The sequence below is a fragment of the Petaurus breviceps genome, unplaced genomic scaffold (assembly GCF_028583685.1).
Source record: "Petaurus breviceps papuanus isolate PSGF00001 unplaced genomic scaffold, PetGlider_PUasm1.0 139, whole genome shotgun sequence".
Taxonomy (NCBI): Eukaryota; Metazoa; Chordata; class Mammalia; order Diprotodontia; family Petauridae; genus Petaurus; species Petaurus breviceps.
Genome location: NW_027185697.1, coordinates 9,287,560 through 9,310,911, shown reverse-complemented (window position 1 = coordinate 9,310,911; position 23,352 = coordinate 9,287,560). Strand labels below are relative to the sequence as shown.

The 23,352-nt window shown below is 48.8% G+C and overlaps 1 protein-coding gene across 1 annotated transcript in view; it reads left to right on the top strand.

Annotated features, from left to right (window-relative positions):
- Nucleotides 1-7,345: 7,345 nt before the first annotated feature.
- HSPA12B (heat shock protein family A (Hsp70) member 12B) overlaps nt 7,346-23,352 on the top strand; it is a 40,979-nt gene continuing 24,972 nt past the window's right edge. Inside the window, exons 1-3 of the mRNA XM_069066127.1 lie at nt 7,346-7,635; nt 12,652-12,713; nt 22,559-22,656. Coding sequence (XP_068922228.1) covers nt 12,671-12,713; nt 22,559-22,656 — 141 coding nt within the window. The 5' untranslated portion in view covers nt 7,346-7,635; nt 12,652-12,670. The remainder of the gene's footprint in view (nt 7,636-12,651; nt 12,714-22,558; nt 22,657-23,352) is intronic.

The window sequence follows — 23,352 nt, the reverse complement described above, 5'->3', positions numbered from 1 at the left end:
AAAGGAAAGTAAACCCACCCCTCTTTTAAACTTCCATCGAGGGCATCTTCATCCTTCCAGTCCCTTGTTCTTCCAAACTTCTGTCCCTGTACCTTGAACAGAAAGCCTTTCCCAGTCCCACCTCACCTCCCGATCTTTGTGAGTTCTCTCAGATTGTCTTGTATCCACTTTGTATGTAGTAAGTACATGTCTCCTCCATTAGAATATAAGCTCCTAGAGGGCACGAGCTCTTTGTTTTGCTTTTTCTTAGAGACCTAGGGACCACAGCTTTCTGATCCCTAGTGATTAACAAAGTTCCTGGCACACAGTAAGAGCTTAATAAATGTGTTTTTGTAGGACATTAGCAGGAGGCAGTTGAGAGAACAGGCTAGGTCTAGAGGGAGCTCTAAGAGGCCCAGAGAATCATCCGGGAAGTTATGCTTCTGGAGGATTTTAAGGGAAAGAGAGAGAGAAGCCGCCTTCATGTCCACACCAGGCAGCAAAGCCCCATTTGTCCCAAGCTATTCCCGGCTCTGGCCTGGCCAGGGTGTTATGGTGGGGATTGTTGCACAGACATGACCTTCTAAAGATCTCCCTGGGTAGGGGTGGTCTGGCCCAGCTGGTGGTGATAGGGGCCAGTGTCCACACACCCTCTTTAGGCGGCTTTCAATGCTGGCTACAAGGACTCACTCTCCATTAGTCCCTTTAAAGAGGAAGAATCCTCCAGCCAGATGGAGCTGTTGTCAGCGAAGAGGAAATCTGAAAGGGGAGGGGGAGGTGGGCTGGGAGGGCGGAGCAGAGGAATTCCTGGAAGGAAGCTCGCACCTCAGGAATCTAATAACTAAACAGAATAGCCTGGTAGAAGTTGCTGGGGGCTGCAGGGCCGGGTCTCCTCCCTTTTCCAAACAAGAGTTTGGAAGGACATGATCTAAGGGGGTGCAGGCTGTGGACTTCCTCCTCCTCAGTGGTTTCCCAGGCTTTGTCACTGACCTTCTACCTACAACCTAATTTGAAATTCATGTGTCCTATACCTCGCCCATCCCCTTGGGACCTGTCACTTTCGAAGGGACAACAATATAGACCGATATATACCAATGGAGGGGATTTAGAGACCTCTCCTCAACCCCTAGGTATCCATGAGACCCTCTGGAGACAACAGCCCTGCGGTTAGCCATCATAGGAACTGGGGCTGCGTTTTGAGATCATCTAACCTAATGATCTATGGTGGGGTGCCAGGTGTAATGGTGGGAGAAGGATGGGAAGGCTGGTTGGTCAAGTTGTGAATAAGGCTTGACTCAAGCTTTGGACGTGATCTGATGGGACAATCGTTGACTCTTCCAAGTCTAGACCCCATTTTAGACCAGATGGACATGGGGTAGACAGAGGGCAAGATGGAGGGGACTCCCAGGGAAGCCATGAAGACAGGGTCCAAGTTCTCACAAATATCTGTGGAGACAAGTAAAAAGGGCTTGCTTTCTGCCTTCTGTCCCCTCCCTTGTTGAGCAGGGAGCCAAGAACTGAAGTGCAGTGGAGTCTGGCCTGCCAGGAGATGGTGAGGTCAGTGGGGTGGGGACTCTGAGCAGACTGAGTGGGTGAGGCCAAGGTCAGGTCAGAGGAGACAGAAATAACCCTGAAAGACACAAGTGCACGGTCAAGGGTCAAGAGAGGGGGAAAGAGCCTCTGGAAGGCATCTCGGTCATCCCTCTGCCCCAGTCCAAAGCCTTCTGACGGCAGGACAATCCAGTCTTCTCCAACCGGCAGTTAACGTCTTAGGGCGTAAACCCGACAAAACTGACCCATAGTTTGAGAAATCCTGGCCAATACTTCTCTCCTGCATCTTCCCAGTAGGCCCTGCGGGCAGTGTCCATGGGCCACCGCCTCCAAGTTAGACCAGCAGTTCTGTGAAGGAAGGGTTTGCCTATCCCACTATGTCAGGGACTCCTTGGTGGTAAGAACTACGGGCTTCCCTCCCTCAATCGGCCCAGGGGCTGACCCCATACCCTTCTTCAGGCAGGCAGGCTGGACTCACTCAGTGTGAGGGAAGGGAAACCTAGGTCTTGGGGGCTGGGTGAATGAGCCACTCCCCCTCCCCATCTCTAGATCTGAGGCTGCCAGATCTAAGAACTGTTACCTTTTCCCCTTGAGACTGTGACTGAGGAGTTGGGAGTGGGATGGACATCTCTCTCTGCCCCACTCCTCCATATCCCCTCCATCATCTGTGTCTCCATACCCCACTTTTCTTCCCTTTCAGAGGCCTGAAGTCTCTGAGCCAGGTTCCCCAGCTGCCCTCCAGCATCCCTCAGTAGGGCTAGTCTGGGGCCCCAGGGCTGAAAGCAGCTCCCCTTCCTGGAGGTGGGGGAAGGGAGGGGAGGTGAGGAGAGCCTGCAGGGAGAGATCAGCATGTTGGTAATGCTTTCCAGACCACCAAAGGCCACCGTGTCTGGGAAGCCTGACAAGGAGAGAGTGGTTATAATTTACTGGGAGGGAGGAGAGGAGGGAGAAAGAGAGGGGGAAAACAGAAGAAAGGAAGCGGGGAGGCACACACTGGGAGAGAGACAGACGTACCTGGGCTCAGCCCTACTGGGCTCTATTCCCAGAGAGATAAAAACACACCTGCCTGATCTCAAGACACCCAGGAGGAGGACAGTGGCTTAACAGAGAAACCTCGGGACATAAGGATCCTGAAGTCATCAGTTTAGGGCAGGACAGGACCTCAGAGGCCTTGAGTCCAACCCCCTCCTTTTACAGATGAGGAAACTGAGGCTCATGAAGGTTAAGTCACTTGCCCAAGGTCAGGCATATTGTAAGCACTGAAGCAGAATCTGAACCCAGGTCCTCTTTTCAATACGCCACTATGCTAATCAGACAGCTTAAGGAGCCTTGAATGGCGGGTGGAAGCTTGTGGATTCAGTGTAGGAGTCAGGTGGAGCCTTGAAAAGCTTTGGAGCAGGAATCAGCGTTTGTTACAATTGTTAAAGAAAAATTTTAGGTAAATGGATAGATAGATGGATAGATGGATGGATAGATAGATAGATAGATAGATAGATAGATAGATAGATAGATAGATAGATAGATAGATAGATAGATAGATAGATAGACAGATAGACAGATAGACAGATAGACAGACGGACGGACAGACAGAGAGATAGACGGACGGACGGACGGACGGATGGATGGATGACAAATAGGTGGATAGATAGGTAGATAGATAGATTGATGAATAAATAGTTGGATAGATGGATAGTGGTGGTCAGGGGTTAGGCAAAGACAGCTCCTTCCCCTCTCTTCATGATAGAACGACAGTGGCTTACTTTCTGGTCCACCATCTATTTTCCAACTTCATGTCTTTGTACTGGTTGTCCCTAGGTCTAGAATGCTCAGCCCCTCTGTGTCTCCCTGGTTCCTTAGAAGGCTCACCTCAAAGCCTGCCCTCTACAAGTGGCCCTTCCTATTTCTCTCTCTCTCTCCCCTACACCCCTCCCCCATCACTGCTGTCCTCTCCTTTGAGATTACCTTCTATCCACACTGCCTCTATCTTACTCCCACATGGTTGTTTGTAAGTCATGTGAGCTTCTGGAGGCCAGGGACTCTCTTTTGCCTTTCTTTGTATGCCCCATACTTAGCACAGTGCCTGGCATACAGTAGGCACTTAATATATGCTTGTTGACTGACTGATTGACTGAACTTCAGGAAGATTTTCCATTCATCTTTACATCTGCCCTTGTCAGGAAAGACCACATAGAACTGAGGAAGGTGTGTAAGATTTGGAGTCTGAAAACCTGGATGCAAATCCTTTCTCTGTCATTTACTCGCTATGACCATGACACCTTTAAATCTCTGATCCCAAGATATCACAGCCCTGGGAAACCCAATCTCCTCGGGTGCCCTGGGACCAGAACCCAGGACTGAGGACCAAGATACACAGGTGGGATCGAAGTGTGAGTCTGGCTAAAAGGACATCTGACTTCCTAACTTAGGAGGCCTGGTCAGAGCTAGAAAATTAGAAGTCCCAAAGGACGGGGCGGCCAGGTGGCTCAGCGAATAAGAGCACCGGCTCCAGTGTCGGGATGACCTGGATCAAATGTGGGCCCAGATACTCAGCACCACACCCAGAAATAACTGGCCGTGTAACCTTGAGCAAGTTACTTAACCCTGATTGCTTTTAAAAAAAAAAAAGTCCCAAAGGAAACACGAATTCACATTCCCAACAACAAAATGAGAGTGCCACAGACAAGCTCTGGGCTCACCACCCCAACCCTGTTCCCACTGGAAGTTCCAGAGGGCAGCTGGCTGCACCTCCCCTAGGGTTCTCAGGGTTACCCTGAGACATTGTGGAGCAGCTGTGGAGACAGCTAGGAATGGATAGAGTGCCAATCTGGAGTGAGGAAGACCTGAGTTCAAATCTAGCCTCAGACTCGCATTGGCTGCGGGACTCTGGGCAAGTCACTTAATTTCTGTCTGGCTGTTTTATCATCTGGAAAATGGGGGATCATAATAGCACCTACCTTCTGGCATTATGGTAAGGATAAAATGAGGTTATACCTCAAAGTCCTGTGTAAATGCTAGCTCCTATGATTGTGTGAGTGGGTGACATAATAAAACTAGACTCTTGAGCTCCCACCTGGTCTATTTGCCAGACACCATCTCCTCAATATCAACTGACCAGTTGATTTCTCTTGAACTGGAGTGAAATTACCTGCCCAATAATCCCAATGACTGCTTGTGTTCCTACAACCACTTTAAACTTTGCAAATAACTTCATAGATTTCATTTGGTCTTCACAGCAAACCTATGAGGACTGTTATTATCTTCATTTTACAACGAGTAAACTGAGTCTGAAGAGGTGACTTGACTTGTCCAGGATCACACAGCTAGTAAGTGGCAGATCTGGTACCTTCCATTTGGCCAGGATGATTGAACCAAAGAGATTTTTCTCTTCAATTCCTCCCAACAACGCCACCTCAGAATCGTGCTATTGTAGATGTATGGAGAGTAACCGAGTGAGGGGAAAGGTGCAGTCCTCATTGAGGTCCCAGACACTGAAGGAGGAGATGTGAGTCTCCTTCTCAGGGAGCTCCTAGTCTAACAGGGACAGAAGCACCCAGTACAGCAGAAGAGAGAAGGTGAGGTTTGCCAGTAAGCCCAGCTAACAGGTTGCTCTGGGCTCTGAAGGCTGGGAGAGCAGCTTCGGAAGGCCTCCAAGAATGAAAAAGAGCTATGCCCCAAGCCTCAGACACTGAAACCAGGCAGTCAGAGGGAGGCAGATGAGGCCAAACCTCAAGCCATTCTCCTTTTCCCAAACCCATAGACACTGGAGGGGGCCCAGGATCAGGAGAATTCGGGATGAGGAAAGATTTCAGCAATGCTCAGGGACCGCCTCCTAGAAGGAATATTTTTTACTTGTCTTAAAAACAAATAGAAAGAGACTTGTTTTTAAAAACGTATGTATGTTTTTCAAAAGTATACTTTTAAAACTATATACTTGTTTTTAAATGTATATTTGTGTTTAAATTGTATATACTTGTTTTTAAATACATACTCGTTCAAAATATGCTTTTTAAAAAAATATACATATACTTGTTTTTAAGATATAGATACTTGTTTAAAAAGAAAAGACGGAATTTTTCCAGATTCCCCCAATTATTAGCACCCATTCTTCTCACATTGCTTTGTTTTATAAAGCACTGGGCTGGACACATAATAGGGGCTCATTGAATACTAATTGATTTATAGACTTTTAAATATTTTATATTCAAAACTAAAACTGGAAGGAACCTCAGAAGATATCTGCTCAGACCCCTTCATTTTACAGATGAGGACACTGAGGCAGAGAGGTTAAATGACCAATTCCCCTAGGAGTAAAGCTGTGGAACTGGAAGGCATCATAGAGGCCACCCAGTTCAACCCCGTCCTTTCATAGATGGGGAAACTGAGGCCTTTGGAGATTGTGACTTGCTCAAAGGTGGGATTTGAACCCAGTTCCTGTGCCTCCAAAGACTGTGATAGAAGAGCTAGCAGGTTTGTAGAACACAACAAATATTTTCTCATTTGAGCATTATAGAATGTAAGCTCCTCGAGGGCAGGCACTATATAGTTTAATGTCTGAAGCCCCAGTGCCTAGCACAGTGTAGGTACTTAGTTAATGATGATCAGTTGGTTAATTTGTATAATTCGATATTTTCTTACCTGGACCCATTTTGTTTCCTCACCATAAAATGTAAGCTCAGTGAGGGCAGGGCCTGTATCATTTTTGTCTCTGAATCCTGGGCCCTGGATGACATTCAATAACTACTAAGTAAATGCTCAGGTTAAGATGAATGGGAAGTGATTTGGAGAAATCCCCCAAGGAGGATCTCTCCACGGTCACTGACTTTGGGACCCTCTTTAGTCAGGGATGAGGGAATGGTCTGACTCAGAGAGTAAGCCTTCCTCGACCCCTCCTCCCTCTGAATCCAGCAGAAGCAGGATCGAGGCCAGAGGGAGAGAACAAGGGGGTGGTGCTCACATTCTTATGGCCTCATCCCCAGCTGGCCATCCAAGCCTCCGACATCATTCCTGGGCAAGGCCCCAGAATCAGGTGGGGCTTGACCAGGAAGGCAATGGGGTGGGAAACTTGGACGTGACAGGAGCTTCCACAGACCCAATCATACCCCAGGAGGACTAATCCAGTCCAAATTATTATTTCTCTTCCTCCTTCTCCTAGCTGCCCTTCATACTGGGCTTTAAGATTGCAATGCATGTAACATATGTGTGTATGTGTATTACATGTATAATATATATGTTCTAATGGATTCTCACAACAGCTCTGTGAGATAGGAGGGGCTCTTATTATCCCCATTTTACAGTTGGGGAAACTAAGGCTCAGAAAGGTTAGGTGATTTGACCAGGGTCACACACTAAGTTCTGGGGTCCAATTTGAGCTCAGGTATTCCTTACTCCAGGTCCCGGGCTGTGCCACTGAGCTCTCTGTGCTTCTGAAGAAACCAAGGGGCACTTAGGGTAGCCTCAGTGGGATGGGAGGTGTGGATAGGTGGGCTGTGGTTCCAAATAACCACAATGACAGCACCAAGCTTTCCCAAGCTACCCATGTCCCCCGGAGCCTCCACACTCCCAAAGCAAAATAGCAGAATTGGGGAACGGTTGGCAAGGAATGGAATTCCTCCCCTCCAGAGAATCTGCTCTATGAATTTGGGGTCGGGGGCTCTGGGCTGAGTGTCTGGGCTTCGCTCTCCGCCTCCCACCCCTCCACCCGGAGACTCGGAGTCCGAAGACCCCGCCCCTCCCACATCTGTGCCTGGGATTGCAATCTGAACCTAGGCGCTCACTCTCCCTCTCTCAGGGCGGGCAAGCAGGAGGGGAAGGGGGCCGGGCCAGGGTGTGGGGCCGGAGGGGTGGGGGACAGGAGTGGGAGGAAATAGTCCACAAATCTCCCGGACTTTGGGGATCGCCTGCCTGCCTGCCTGCTCCGAGGCACTGGAGAGAGGGGAAGGTGTAGACCCACCCTGGAGGAGGACTGAGCGACAGAGTGATAAAAACGAAGGCTGGTCCGCTCCCAGACTTAGGCTGGCTGGGCCGAGGAACATCTGCATCCAGACACAGCTGGAACCAGGCAGCTTTGGTGACCTGGTGGGTAACAGAGACCAGAGAGTGAGGGAGGTGAGTACCTGGCTGGAGCCAGAGAGGGAGATTTCTTACCTGCCTTTGGGGGTGGAAGATTGGGGACAGGCTGGGAGATGGGGCACTTAGGTGTTGGCTCAGAGTCTGGACACCCCCACACAAATACACAAACACACACACAGTGGGTAACTTCAGGACCCCTGACAGGACCTGAGAAATGCAGCTCTAAAGCTCCAGTTTTCCCCAAATCAAAAAATCTCTGCCTTTGAATGTTTGGGGATCCCCATCTTAAGGGCCCAAGGCTAGGGGTGGAGGCTGGCCATTTCAGGCTCGCCACACTGCTCCCCTCCTGCCATCCCCTCTCTGTGGAAGCTGGGAGGTCTGGTATGGGAGGGGGGATTCTTGAGGGGGGCCAAGGGAGGATCCCCAGGCAATCACCGTGTGGGGTCAGGATTGGGAGGAATTCTTCGTCTGTGGGAGAGCCTAGAAGTGTGTGCTTTGGAGAGGAGAGGGGAAGAACAGGATGGGGTGGGGAGCCAACCTTGGCCAACAGAAAGGAGTAGGGGGGGTCCTCTGGGAGAGGCTGAGGCCATGGGGGAGGGGTAGCCAAGGGGACCTCCAAGGGACCCCCAGAGAGGTAGATTGGCTCTGTAGAACATAAGGAGAGGGAAGGGACTGGGGGAGAGGGCGGTGAGTAAGTTCCTGAAGTTGGAGTGAACGTGTGTTTACCTCTCTGGTTCTTAGATCCTAAAACTGTAGGTTTAGAACATATTCAGAACCTCAGAAAGTTATTTAGCTTAACCCCTGATTTTAGAAAGGTCAGTCAACAATCTCTTGTAAAGTGCCTACTCTGTCAGGCTCTGTGTTAAATGCTGGGGAGACAAAGAAAGACAAAAAACAGGGGAGGAATCTGAGGCCCCAAGAGTTTGCTAAGTAAGTGAAGGTAAAGCTGAGATTGGAACCCTGCACTTGTGGCCCCAGAGCCAGTGGCATTTTTCCTGCTGTGTTTTGTTTACCTGCTTCTGTCAGTGGGCATCTCCACCGGGAGTGGATCTAGTTTTCAGTCGGTGCCCCTGTGTTTCTCGCTGTCTGGTGGAGGAAAGGTTGTGGAGTTTGCACAGGGTGTTCCAAAAAGTCTTAGTGCGGTTTTAAGCAATTGTGCCCTAAGACTTTGGGGGCATCCAGAATAAAAACACAAGCACTTTTGGTACTTGGGAGTCTTTGGGGGAAAGACACAGGCTCCCCAGTTGAAGCAGGATGAGAGAAGATGGGGGTGAGAGCTTCTGTTGGACAATACTGAGATTATAAATGAATTTTTTTATGCCTGTCAGTGTTTGATTGACTGCCAGGGTCCCATTAGAATATCTACATAGCCACTAACTGACAAGTATTCATTGAATGTCTACAAGATACCAGCCTGGAATTGCACTAGGCACTGAAAACCCAGGCAAAAACAAAACAGCCCCTGCCCTCAAGGTGCTTACACTCTATTGGAGAAATAATCTACCGGTGGATAGTAAACATAGACCAGTACAGAGCAGGACATGACAAGTGTGTGTGTCTGGGTCAGCCTTGGTTTTCTCTGGCTCAGCACATCCACGGCTGTCCCTAGTCCTGGGCCCCCAGATGTGAGGGCAGTGAGCTCTTGGAAGATAGGGATCCACCAGCATTGTGCCTTGTCCCCAAGCAGCACTTGAGCTGGGGTTGGACTGGGTGGTCTCCGAGAGCCTGTGACTCTAACCAGGACTCATGAAGCCATCCTAGAGAATGTAAGCTTGAGAGTGAGGCCAGGTTTTTCCATTCTCTTTGCATTCCTAGGGCTTAGCTTAGCGTAGTACTTTTACATACTGTAGGTGCTTTTAAAATGATGTTGTCACCTCCAGCTTGTATTTCCAAGCACTTGATTTGGGATTCAAAACACCTCCCCTAAGGTCTTCCCCAGTTCTGGAAGATCTCCCTGGACATCTTCTTCCTCCACTCCTGGACCTTCTGCTCCCTCAGGGCTGAGATCACTGTGACTTTTCCATGGAACTGTTCAGTAGTTTTTTCAGTCCTGTCCAATTCTTCATGACCCCATTTGGGGTTTTCTTGGCAGAGATACTGGAGTGATTTATCTGAAAATAGAATGAAGACAATTAGTCCTGCCCTCAGAAAGTCTCCAGTCTCAATGGGAGTTCCCTACACAAGAAATCACTGCTCCAATATCCCTTCCAAAAATATCATGTGGGGAAGACAACCTAGTTTTATTAGGTATATGGAAGAAAAGGTGTGGATACAAATAAACATTACTTAGCTGCTATTATATGAGCCCAACATAAAGATTAGATAACATGAAACTTGTGGTTTTGTGGGAGAGAACATAATTTTTTGTATGTATATATGTTTTATATACATACATGTGGGTGAGTGGGTGTATATATATACATATGCAATTATATATTATCACATAAATATTTATTTACTATATTACATACATAGATTGTGTATATACATATATAACATATACATATGTGTGTATGCAGGCACACAGCATATCCTCATTGATTTGGAGAGCTGGCCTGAGTCAAGAAGTTTTGGGTTCAAGTTCCCCCATTGCATTGGTATAGGAGGTTTCCTCATCTGGGAATGAAATCTTCCAATCTGGTCAGATATTTAGATAAAGATAAAAGAGATGGAGGCAGAGACCAAGAGATAGGGGTGGATTCTTGTATGTATCTTTGGATGGAGAGAGAAGAGACTGATTCATATATATGTGTTTATGTCTATGGATGGATGGATGGATGGATGGATGGATGGATGGATGGATAATCTAGACTGCATCTGGGATTTCATTAGTGTAATAAACTTCCAGTGAGGAAAATCTTTCTACCAGTGAAGAGAAGAAATAGCCCATTTGTAGGCAATTTATAGTCTTAGAGGGTTGCTTCGGGTGCTGAGAAGCTATGAGTGGCCAAGCTGAAAAGGTGGTGTTTGAACCCAGCTCTTGTGTTTGTGAGAAGGTTGATGGGTCTAGAACTGGAAAAAAATTTTAGAGATCCATCAAGTCCAACTTTCTCATTTTATAAATGAGGAAACTGAGTCCTAGGGAGATGAAATGATGAGGCCTCAGCTCCCTTTTGGGCCAAGTTTAGCAGTCAGTCTGTGTGAATAGGGTCAAGCTGAAAGGGACCTCAGCAGCCATCTAGCCCAATTCATACTCAAAAGAAATCTCCTTTATTTCATTCTCAACTAGTCATCTTAATGACTATTATTATATTCCCATTGAACCACCCCCTCCCCTTCTCCAGGGTATGTCTAGTTAGGGATTGATCTGGGAGGAAGGATTAAGGGTCAGTCTATGGTCAAGGATAGTGGTCAACCTTTGGCAAGGAATAAGGGTCAGTCTACAGGTTAAGGGACAAAAGGTCATTCTGTGATCAAGGTTAGGGGAATTCTATGGGAAGGGTTAGGGGTCAGTCTACAGTTGTAGTTTGGGTCCAGCTTTGGTCAAGTTTAGGAATTAAGGTGTTGGACTAAATAGGGGATAAAGTCAATCTGTGTCCAATGTTGAGGCTGAAGCTAGGACAGAGGTTAGGGGTCTGTCGATGGCAATAGTAAGGCTTAGGAGTCAGTCTGTGTCTGAAGAACAATGTGTCCTCTGTCTAAATCTCACTGGCTTAGATGGCCATGGAGCACGTGATCTTGGCCTCATTAACACGTTTATAACTGGCAATGTCTGCGCCTAGTTTGTGGGCGGTGGGGGTGGGGTGAGGGGGTGTTTCCCTCTAAACGTTCTTCCTCAATATAACTGTGCTCATTACCTCCTCACGTTCCCCATGACACTAACAGGTCTCTAGGGACTGATGCCCAGCCCCTAAGCTTCCTACTTCTGGATTCAGCCCTGGAAATTTTTCTCATTTATCTATCAACTTTTCCATACAGAAATATGGGATGTCGACTACTTTCTCCCATTTCTGACTTGAATGCAGTCTGAGTGATGCCTCAGATCCATGTTATTTTTCAGTATATACTTGTATTTTGGTTTTCCTTTAAAAGAAATTTTATTTCAAGTGTATGGCCGAGGTGCACACTAATGTGGCATGATCTCTGGGTGTGTCTGTGCACACGTGTATCAAGAAAACACCTAGGACATCTTCAATCCTGAGCTCCTTCCCCTCTCCTCACCCGAGGGAATAAGGCATTTTCTCCTATTTACCTTAATGCCTGGCCCCCCACTCTCCTTCTTTCTACCAGGGAGAGCACACAGCTGGGCAGCCTGAAAGCACACAGCTCAGCCATCAGCTCCAGCTTGGCAAGACCTGACCCAACAAGGTGGCTAGGCTCTCCTGACCCACCCTATCCCACTGGGCCTGGTTCTGGGGATTGTTCCTTTCTTTGCCAGCTGAGCTCCAGGTGAAATCACCTCATTCCAGGTTGGCAAGAAGCCGAAGTTCCAATTTATTTGCCTGAAATCCCCAGCCAGGGTCTGCTGGATCCCTCCCACAGTTCAGCTTTCCCCTCTGTCTCTCTTCCCCATCCTGACAGAACCAGGGTAATGTGTGAAAACTGAAAAGAAGAACATCTCTGTTTGATGAAGGGATGCTTTCTTAAGCAGAAGGGCTATGTAGCAGTGAAATCTGCCTCTACAGAAGGTGGGGTCCCTCCCACTGGAGGTCAAGTGGAGGCTGGGCTGGATGACCTCTGAGGTCCCTTCAGTGGGACACTGTGATTCCATGTGTGTGTGGCTGGGCGTGGCTTTATGCCGCCGTGTGTGTGTGTGTGTGTGTGTGTCTGTGCTTATGGGGTGTGTGTGAGTGTCTGTGTACCTGTGGGTGAGCTCCCGACCCATGGGGAAAGCCAGATAGTCTAGACAATGTAGTGGCTGAACAGAGGGCCTTCCTGGATATTCTGGAAATTCAGTTCAGAGCCCAGGTCCTGCTGGTAGAGGGGATCATCTGCGTTTTTAAAGGTTAGAGCATTGAACGATGATTGAGGGCTGAGAAGAAGGCTGTAAGAAAGGTGCCAGGCATGATTGCTCAAGGTGCTACACCTAACATCTCTCTTTTTTATCCACAGCCTTCCAGGGGTTGCTAAGATGCTGGCCGTGCCAGAGTCTCGGATGCACAGTCTGCAAATAAGTAAGACCCAACTCCCCCATTCTTTTTCCCTGCAGCTATGCCCTACCTCCCTCCCTTCTTCTCCCACTTTAAATGATTTCCTCTCAGTTCCTTCTTCCTCCTCCTCCTCTGTTTCCCCCCAAGCCTACACTGAAACTGTACCAACCACTAACCTAGCCCCTAAGTGGTCATGTACACACACACACACACACACACACACACACACACTCACATACACACACACGTACACACACACGCTCACCCTGCAAAGACAGTACTCACAGAGCAAAGAGAGGCTGAAGACCCCATCCAGGTTCTGTCAGTGCATACATACACCCACACATAGACACAAGAGTATAAAATAATCCAATCAATCCAACAAATATTTATTAAATGACTATAATGCACAAAACATTCTGCAAAGCGCACAGAGGCGCAGTCGATTGTGAGAGTAGCTGCAGATGTTAAATGCGTGTGCCCCAGTGTGGTTTGTTGGTTTAGTTGGGTTTAGTTTGGGGGGTTTTTTGGTGGAGGGGGACATAATACATGCTGTCGGAATGGATATGCCTGGATGCGTAGACACGTGGGTGTCAGGTGTGGTATGAGAAAGTGAACAAGCATGGGGGTGTGTGAGCATGTAGGGGCTGTCTGAATGTGTATGTTTGGGGGTGGTTCTACCAGGAAGCAGAGAGAGACCAATCAATTAACATTTATTAAGCACCAACTATTTGTGAGTACTATACTACATGTTCAGTGTGTGTCTGTGTATGTATGTGTCTGTGTGTATGAGTGTGTGTCTGTGTCTGCATATGTGTTTGTGTATGTATGTGTCTGTGTCTGTGTGTATATGTGTGTGTGCCTCTAGCCATACTCCTCTGCCCCCTTCAGCTGGGGTGGGGTGCCCTCCCCAGGAAGTCCTCTCACAAAGACCTGGCCGGCCCTTCCTTCCTGCCCTTCTTCCCACCCTCCCCCACTCTGCACTCCAGGCCTCTCAGGCCTCTCAGACCTCCATCCCAGCCCTGCTCAGCCCTAGCTCAAGGGCGGGAACCAAACCCAGCCCCCTTCACCACTTTGCACAAACCCCCTTACCCTCTTCAGTTTCTTGGCTAGCGCCTGCCTCTCCAGGAGCCCTCATTTCACAGGACAGGAAAAGGTGCTGTTAAGCGACTTGCCCAGTGTTTCACAGCTATTGCATGCTTATACGTGGGATCTGAACTCAGGTGTTCTGACTTAATCCAGCATTCTTCTCAATCATGGCTCCTTGGAAGCTATGGATACCACCAGCCCCAACACACACACACACACACACACACACACACACACACACACACACACACACACACACACACACACACACACACACACACGATGGGAAAAATGTAGTCAGAGGCCCTTGGTTCAAATCCTAGTCCTTCCTCCTAGTGATGTTACTGGGAAGTCCCTGGCCATGTCCCCTCTCTCTGGGCCTCAGTCTCCTCTTCTGTAAAAGGAGCAGGTTGCACTAGGCCCTCTAAGGCCCCTTGGAGTCCTGAATCTGTCATGTGCCAAAGACATCAGCAGCCCCCCGGACTTCCCCAAACCATCCACGTCCTTTCTCTCAGGGGCTTTCTGGAGATGCCCTCCAGCTCCCCACCGAATGACTCAAAGGGCAGTCATTCCACTTCAGGAAGGCGAGGCAGGGCAGCCCCATTTGGGAGCAGGAAGGGAGGAGCCAAGCAGAGCCTCCCCAGACTCCTCATTCTGGCTCCATGGGGAGCACATTCCAGCCCTGGGCTATGAAGGTCCCCGATGCCCCTCATCCCTGTTGTCTTCTTCACCTGGCCATCTCCAAAGTCCCCAAGGGGCTCAGAGGGGACCCTGTCCGGAGATGATGAGGTGATGGCAGCTACCTACCTGCCTATGGGTATTCTGGGTAACTTTAAGGTTTGCAAAGCAGTTTTCTCATAATGACCTTTTGAAGTAGGTAATATGACACAGTAGACAGAGTGCAGGGCCTGGAGTCAGGAAGACTCATTTCCCCGAGTTCAAATCTGGACTCAGACACTTGCTAGCTGTGTGACCCTGGGCAAGTCACTTAACCCTGCTTGCCTCAGTTTTCTCATCCATCAAATGACCTGGAGAAGGAAATGGCAAACCCCTCCAGCATCTTTGTTGAGAAAACCCCAAACAGGATCACCAAAAGTCAGACATGACTAAAACAACTCAACGATGGCAAATGTTGCCATCATAATGTTACAGATGAGGAAATAGTGGAGGTAGAATGATTGGGCCAGGGTTCCCCTGCTAGGGAATGTTGGTGCTGCCATCACAATCTGGGTCTTGTGATTCCAAATTCAATGTTCTCCCCACAGGCCAGAAATTTTCCTCTCCTCTACACTCCTAATCTGCCAGCCTTCAATATAGATGCTTGAAATCCTATTGTCTACCTTGCTTCCCTTTGGTTTCATCATTGAACCCCCACTCCTTTTGGGGAGGAGGGGAACAATGACATCACATCATAAATTTAGAATTGGAAGCGCCTCCAAGACCATCTAGTGTCCCCCCTCATTTTAGAGATGACCAGCAGGGTCATACATCTCTTAATTCCAGAACTGGGATTTTGCTTTTTTTTGGGGGGGGAGGGGGGTAAGGCAGGGCAATTGGGGTTAGGTGACTTGCCCAAGGTCACACAGCTAGTGTCTGAGGTCAGATTTGAACTCGGGTCCTCCTGACTCCAGGGCTGTTCACTGTGCCACCTAGCTGCCCGAAGAACTGGGATTTTGATGGCCAGCCCTCCCCAAGGAATAAATACCTTCAGCCCTTCACCCCCGGGGATATTTGTGAGCTTGTTAATGTGCTAAGGTTCCATGCTGTGCTGGGTACAATGAAGCTGTTCCTCCCTTCAAGGAGATTTCCATTGTACTGAGGGACAGGGGATGGGGGGCAGGATGAAACACGGCACAGATAAGAGAACAATTAAGACTCCCCCCAGGGGAGCGGTCCCAAAGTGAAAGGAGCTGCCAGGACGGGAGGGGGGGAGTTCCCCTTCCTTGGGAGTCTTCTGGCAGAGGCTGCATTACCACCTGTCAGGTATGTTATAGAAGATATTCCTTTGGTGTTTCATTGTACTCAGATGGCCTTGGGATCCCTTCCAATGCTCGAAGCCTGTGGTTCTGATTCTGAAGTAAATACAAAGTTATTGGAGAAAAGAAAGTGCTGACAATGTGGGGGAGGCTCAGATAAGCTCCTTGGGGAGAAGAGAGGGGGAGGGAAAGAGACACGTCCTCATACTTTGTGGGGTGACTCTACCTGGACTCCCTCATTCAACATCTGGTGACTTATGGGGGGAACGAGAAAAAATTCCTAGGGGAATATGGAGCCCACCGAGCGGAGACTCCATCCCCTCCCCCTATCCATCTCCTTCCTCCAGGCTGCCAGCTGGGGCCAGTCTGTCCCCCATGGCTGGGTGGGATGATTAATTCAGAACCTAATTGGAACCATGTGGGTGGGTGTAGGGGGGAGGGGAGAGGGGGAAAGGCTCCCAGTCTATTAAACCAGTCATTGCCCGATCTGAAACTCCCCCTCCATCCCCTCCTCCCCCTCTCCTGTCTCACTGTTTGTTCCTGCATCTCTCCCTCTGCCCTTTCTTTCTTCCTTCCTTCCTTTCCTCCAGACTCAGCACCTCCCCTCCTAACAGCGCCTTGCCCATCCCCCTCTCTGTCATAGACTCTCAGAATGTTCGACTTGGAAGAAACTTTAGAAATCATTTAGGACAGTTTCTTAATCTGAGGTCTGAACTCTGTGTGTGTGTTTTGATAGCTGTATTTAAGCATAATTAGTTTAATCCCTTGTTTTTATGTTATACATTTAAAAACATTTATAGGAGAAAAGCTCTGTCGGCTTCACCAGACTTCCAGAGGGCTCCCCACCCCTGAATTAGCCCAGCTCACTCCTTTTACAGCCGAGGAAACTGAGTCTGAAAGGGAGAAGGCTTTGCCCACTGCCACACAGGGAGTTCTTAGGAGAGCCAGTTCTGAAGCTCCCACGCTGCCCATTTCTGGGCACCCCCTCTGACTCCCGATTCTTCCTCCCCCCTGTCCATGCCCACCCTTCCCTGGCCCTTCACCCCCAAGTAGAGAAGCGGTCAGTGGCAGCAGAAGCATCTGCACACCCTGCTCCTCTGGGCAAGCCTTCACGAGATACCTGGCCGGCTTTCTCGTTGCCTGGCATTCAAGGCCTCCCAGTTTGCTATCACCCTGTTTCTGGTTTAATCTCATATAATATCCAGCCATACTGGACTGTTTGATATCCCCCAGACATGCCCCCGTTTCTTTGTCTCAGCCCTTCCCCATCTCCACCTCGGCCTTTAAAGGCCCACTCAGATTTCATTGCCTTCCTGGGGCCTCTGTTGGGGAGGCAGGCCTTCCCCACGATCCTGAAGAGGCCTGAACTGGGCCTTTGTCTCATGCCCTCCCGGTGGCATCAGAGACCCAAGGTTGGGGTGTTAGGGGGGGTGGGAGATGGGGGGTGGGGGTGGAATCCCAAACCTTGTAAACACAAACCACTCAAGTTGGCAGCATGACACTGTTGTCACTGGGCAGAAAAATGGCTTCGGAGTCAGACCACAGAAGACCAGGGTTCAAATCCTGACTGCTTCTTAGCCTCTCTGGTTGGGTCATCTATCAGAGAAGGGAATCTCTAAGCCCCCTCTGGGTCTTTGATCCTTGGGTGGGTGGGTTGTTGTTTTTATCAAGATTGAGAGAGGGAAACTCACATAGAGGATAGGAAGGAAGGAAACAAGAATGGGCATACCTACTATGTGCCAGGCCTTATAAATGTCATCTCATTTGAGCCTCACCACAAAGGATAGGAGCTACATGTTGCCATCATTATCCCCATTTTGCAGTTGAGGACACTAAAGCAAACCAAAGTTAAGAGACTTGGCCAAGCTACTACATGCTGAGGCCAAATTTGAATTCAGAGCTTCCTGACTCCAGGCCTGGTGCTGTGTCTACTGTACCACCCCCTAGAACTCTGGACCTCAAGCCAGGAAAATGTGTGTTTGAATCCCTCATCAGATACTCACTAGCTGTGTGACCCAGGACAAGTCATCTAATCTCTGCCTCAGTTTCCACATCTGTAAAATGAAAGAGTTGGATTCTGTATAATCAGACTTTTAGGGTTTTGTTTGTTTTGACGGAGGGAACTCCCAATGAGGAATTCACTGCAAATTGGCCTCTGGTCTGCAAATTACAGTCTTAAGAGAGTTATCTAGGGACACGACACTGACAGTCTAGGTGACTTACCTAAGTTCACATAGGCAGTATAAAGCCAGGACTTGGATCCAGACCAGGCAAAACCATGCCTCCCTGCTTTCCTCAATACTTCCTGGGATACTGCTAGACTATAAATTCTATAAGGTTAATGACTGGCGTTCACTAGATATTTTTTCCATTTCAACATCTAGTACAGGGCATATGTCAGATGCCTAGTGAGCATTTGTTAAATTGAACTGAAAACAAGGTATCCCAAGGAGTAGCCCGCACACCTGGGATCCAGTCCCCTGCTACTGGGGAGGCTGAGGGTGGTAGACTGCTGGAGCTCTGAGCTAGGGTAGGTTGAGCTGATTGGGTGTCTTCACTCCCTCTGGCACCAGTTTGAGGAGCCCTCAGGAGTGAAGATCGGACAAGCTACCTGAGGAAGTGTGAACTAGCAAGGAAGCTGGTCAGTAGAGGGACCAGCCCGTGGGTGGTTACCCCATTTCCAGTCTAGAAGAATTAAGAAGACCCAGTCTCCTTAAAAAAGGAAAAAAACAGGTAGGATGACACTGGAACCCCATAAGAAAGAAACCAAACAATGCATAAGCCTTTATGAAACACTAATTATATCCCAGGCACTAGACTGGGGATTCTTAATTGTCTGTGGATAGTTTTCAGAGGGCCCATGAACTGAGGGGGGAAATTACCTCTTTATTTCCATATATCTTTGTAATCCTATGGATTTTATGCACTTAAAAACATTCTTGAGGAAAAGGGTCCATAGACTTCGTCCAGCTGCCAGGGAGGTCCATGACATAAAGAGGATTCAGAACCTCAGGACTAGAAGAAAAGAGGGATGAACAGGGGCCAGCCAAGGACTCCCAAAGAGTCGATTTTTTGGGGGGGGGGCAGCTGGGCTTGAGTGACTTGCCTAAGGTCACGCAGCTTGTTAAGTATCAAGTGTCTGAGGCTGGATTTGAACTCAGGTCCTCCAGACTTCAGGGTCAGTGCTCTATTCACTGCACCACCCAGTTGCCCCCCCAAGGGTCGATTTCTACCAAAAGGATAAGCACCCTCGATGGGAGGGTGGTGGCACATTCAGAGGAAATGCCTTATCCAGTGGAGCTGTCCAAAAGTGAAGTGGGTCTGCCCAGAGAGCCAGGGAGCTCCCCTTGACTGACCAACTTGGCAGATATGGAGTGGAGGGCACCGTTTTTCAGGCATGGACACGACTGGATGTCCACTGGGGTCCCTTTGAATTCTTAATGGCTGTGATTCTCTGTGTCTGAGCAAGACAATCAGTGGGTCTCATTCCCCCACAACTGAACCCTCCCCTTCTGTCCTTTCCCCATTCCTTAATCTTCTCCCTCTCTTTCTGTTCTCTTCCTTATCCTCCCTGCCCCCCAGGGTGGGTGGGAGCCTCCTCACAGTGTGGTCTAGAAACCCTTTGCCTCCAGTTTCCCAGAGAGAGGTTTTGATTTTATAATAAAAAGCCAAGAGAGCCAGAGGTGAAGTCTGGGAAGGCCGGCTTCCTCCACCCCACATTGTCTCCTGTCCCACCCCATTCTGGCTCTGTCTCCTAGGCTGGAGTGCCAGTCTAGGGAGTTAGATCCCGACGTGTTAGAACTGGGAAGGACCTTCAGGGTCATGCAAGGAGAGACAGCTGTATTATTTACAAAGAATGCTAGAAACTGAAGTGGGATCCAAATTCTCTCCCACCCTTTCCCTTCTCCCCACTCGAGCAGCTGCTGGTCCAGTTTGGACCCTTATCACCTCCAGTCTGCACGATTATAATCACTTACTAATCAGTCCCTGCCTCAAGTCTCAGCCCCCTCCAAACCATGCCCCATTCAGCTGCCAAGTCTGACCATTCAGTAAACTCCAAGGGCTCCTATTCCTTCTAAAATCATATTAAAAAAAAAAAAAACAGAAACAAAACCAAATCTGCTTGGCACCTATAGCCCTCCACAATCCAGCCCCAACATCACAGCCCAACCTGCATCCCCTCCAGCCAAACAGGCCCTGCTTCTATTCCCTATATACAATGCCCCATCTCAGCCCCCCAAATGCAATGGATAGGGAACTGGCCTTGAAGACAGAAAGACCTGGGCTTGTTCTACCTGTGATATCTACTGGCTGTGTGACCCGAGGCCAGGCTCTTAGCTCTCAGGATTCTAAGCTGTTTCCTAAAACTTTAATTTTCAGAGAAGCTGGCAACCTGCCTTGGTGGAGAGTGTTTTCCCACCAGGGAATTCCCTAAACCAATGAAATCACAGAGCCTGTTCCATCTCCACCTTGAGTGGGGGCTGTGAGATGGGGCCGAGGGACCAGCTGACTAACAGGTTAGAGCCCCAAGGTTAGAGCTTTAGCTCCAGGGCTCAGGGTCTGAGTTTGGAAAAGTCTGTTCCCAGTCTGGTCTTCGGTTTCTGCTCTGAAATTGCAGGGAGCGGGGTAACATGTGGGGTGGGTTGAATAGGAGAGTCTTATAGCCCTAATACTCAGATCTAGGGATGGATGGAACTTCAGAGACCAACCTGAGATGGGGCAGTCTGTCCCAGCCCAGAGTCAAAAAAACAAACAGACCCTGAGTTCAAATCCCACCTGGGCAAATAATGCGATCTCATTTGCTCATTTATAAAATGGGGATCATAACAACACTTATTTCCCAGGGTTATTGTGAGAATCAAATGAGATAATAATTTTAAAACACTGAGCACAGTGCCCAGCACACCCTACATGCCAGAAAATGCTAACTATTATTATTTTGTTCCATTGTATCTGACTCTTCTTGGTCCCATTTGGGGTTTTCTTGACAAAGATAATGGAGTGATTTGCCATTTCCCTCTCCAGCTCATTTGAGAGATGAGGAAACTGAGGCAAACAAACTTAAGTGACTTGCCCAGGGTCACATAGCTAGCAAGTGTCTGAGGCTGGATTTGAACTCAGGTCTTCCTCACTCCAGGTCCAGAGCTCTTATCCACCCCACCACCTGGCTGACCCCATTATTTTATTTTATTTTTATTTTTTTCTTTTTGGAGGGCAATTGGGGTTAAGTGACTTGCCCAAAGTCACACAGCTAGTAAGTGTGTCAAGTGTCTGAGGCCAAATTTGAACTCAGATCCTCCTGACTCCAGAGCCAGTGCTCTATTCACTGCACCCCCTAGCCTCCCTGACCCCATTATTTTACAGATGAAGAAACTTTGGCCCCAAGTGGTGAAGTGATTCAGGATCACAGGATGAGATTAGCCCTGAAAGGCACCATAGAGTCCATCTCATCCAGCCCTCTAATTTTCTAAATGAGGAAACTGAGGCCCAGAGAGGGCCAGTAGTCTGCCAAAGTCACACAGGTGGGCCGAGATTTGACCCCAGTCCTCTGACTCCAAAGTTGTTAGGGAGACACACTTCCCCTTCCTTTCTATGCTCCCAGCCTTGAAAGACACGTTCAAAATTGGGCTCTTTCAAGAAGTTTTTCTGACTATCTACTTGGCCCTGAGTTAGAGGGAATCCTTGTCCAGCCTCCAACCCTGCCCTCCATCCTCCATATCAGCTGTGGGAAGCTCAGCCTGAAGCTATCCCCTAGACCAGCCCCTCATTTAATAGATAAGAGAAAGACCAGAACCTAGGTCTAGACCCCCAGGCCAGGGTGCAAACTGTGACCATTCAGTAGTCTGAGCTCCACCACAAAGTATTGTCTTGTTCAGGACTTTAGGGGCCCTTTTCAATGAGTATCAAAGGATCCTGGGTGGTTACCAGGACATGTGCTTTGCCTCTGAATGGGTGGAACACTTTTGGTCCCTTCTGGCAGATTCAGGTGCTTAGAGGGCAGGGTCTATGTCTCGCCATCACCTGGGGATTCCCCTCAGTCTCCTCCCCACCCCCTCAGCTGATCTGTCCCTGAGTTCTGCAGCATCTCTTGCATATGCCCCTTCTCTCCTAGCTGCCACCTGGTCTGTGCCCTCCTCTCCTCATGCCTGGTTTAGTGTAATAGCTGCTGGGGGGGCTGCCCACCTCAAGCCTCTCCCCATTCCAGGCTGTTCCCTGCTTAACTGCCAACGTCACCTTGCTAAAATGCGCACCTGACCGGGTCACTCCCCTACTCAACAAACTCCAGTGGTCCCTGGTCACCTCTATTTGACTCATAAAGCTCCTCACAGCCTGGCCCTTTCCAGCCTTTCTGGTCGGCCATCTTCCTTCCCTCTGTGTTTTCTGTGATCTCATAGTTCTGGACTCCTTTTCCAGAAGCCTCTTCCTCCTCATGTCTGCCCCCTGGCTTCCCTGAAGCATCTGCAGCGAGCCATTCCTGGTCCTCCTCAATGCTGTCGCCCCCCTCTCGGAGATAGATCGCCTCCCTTTTACGCTGTATGTATCTTGTATGTAGGGAGTTGTTTGCATATTATCTCCTCCTAAGCCCAGTAAGCACAGGTGTGTTTTCACCTTTTTTTGCATCTCCAGCGTCTGCATACAGTAAGCAATTAATAAATGCTTGTCTATGTCTTTACTGTGGGCTCATCTTCTCCGTCAGACTAGGAGTTCCTGAACATACCCTGCCTCTTTCTCTAATGCCCATGACACGCTCTTCATTTAGATGAAAGGGGGACAAGATATGACTGACATTTTCTCTCGTTCCAGGTACAAATGGGGAGCAGTCACCTTTGCTCACCCCTCCAAGCTCTCCGAGAATGCAGGACAGCTGTAGCATCGCTCCCCTCACCCCTTCTCAGTCCCCGGTAAGTGCCACCAGATGGATGAGCATAGGAAGAGAGGGCTTGGCTTGGGCTCAGATGATCCACAGGATGGGGGCCTCTCCGCTCAAAGCCCTCCTTCTGTAAGAGGCCACTGCTGGTCACCCTATCCTTCACTACCAGACCCTCCCCCAGATTACTTTCCATTTGGCTGGATGTATCTCGTATGAACAATTTTTTCATGATGTCTTCCCCATTAGAATGTGAGCTCCTCTAGGGAAAGAACTAATTTTGCCTTTGTCTATATGCCTAGTACTTAGCACATAATAGGTACTTAGTAAATGTTTGTTGATCGACCAACTGTAATGTGCGTTTGTGTTTGTGTGTCTCTGAGGGGTGGGGAGAGGCACTCAGGATTTTCAGGAATGAGAGGTCAGGCCACCTGGAAAAGAGCCCAGATCCAGGGGCTTGAAAGCTCTGTCATAGAGCCAGGGACAGGGATGAGACTTTGAAAAAGGAAGACGGGATGTGAGATTTGGGTTAGAATTTCCAGTTATTCCCTCTCACCTTAAAATAGAACCTGTGTGGATGGAGAAGCCAGTGAAACACTCCAAGATGTGATACCCTACCTGATGGTATCTGACTTTAGGTAGCTCCTGGTCTGATGGGGAAATGCAAACCCTGCCATCAGAGAGAGGATGGATGGATGGATGGATGGATGGATGGATGGATGGATGGATG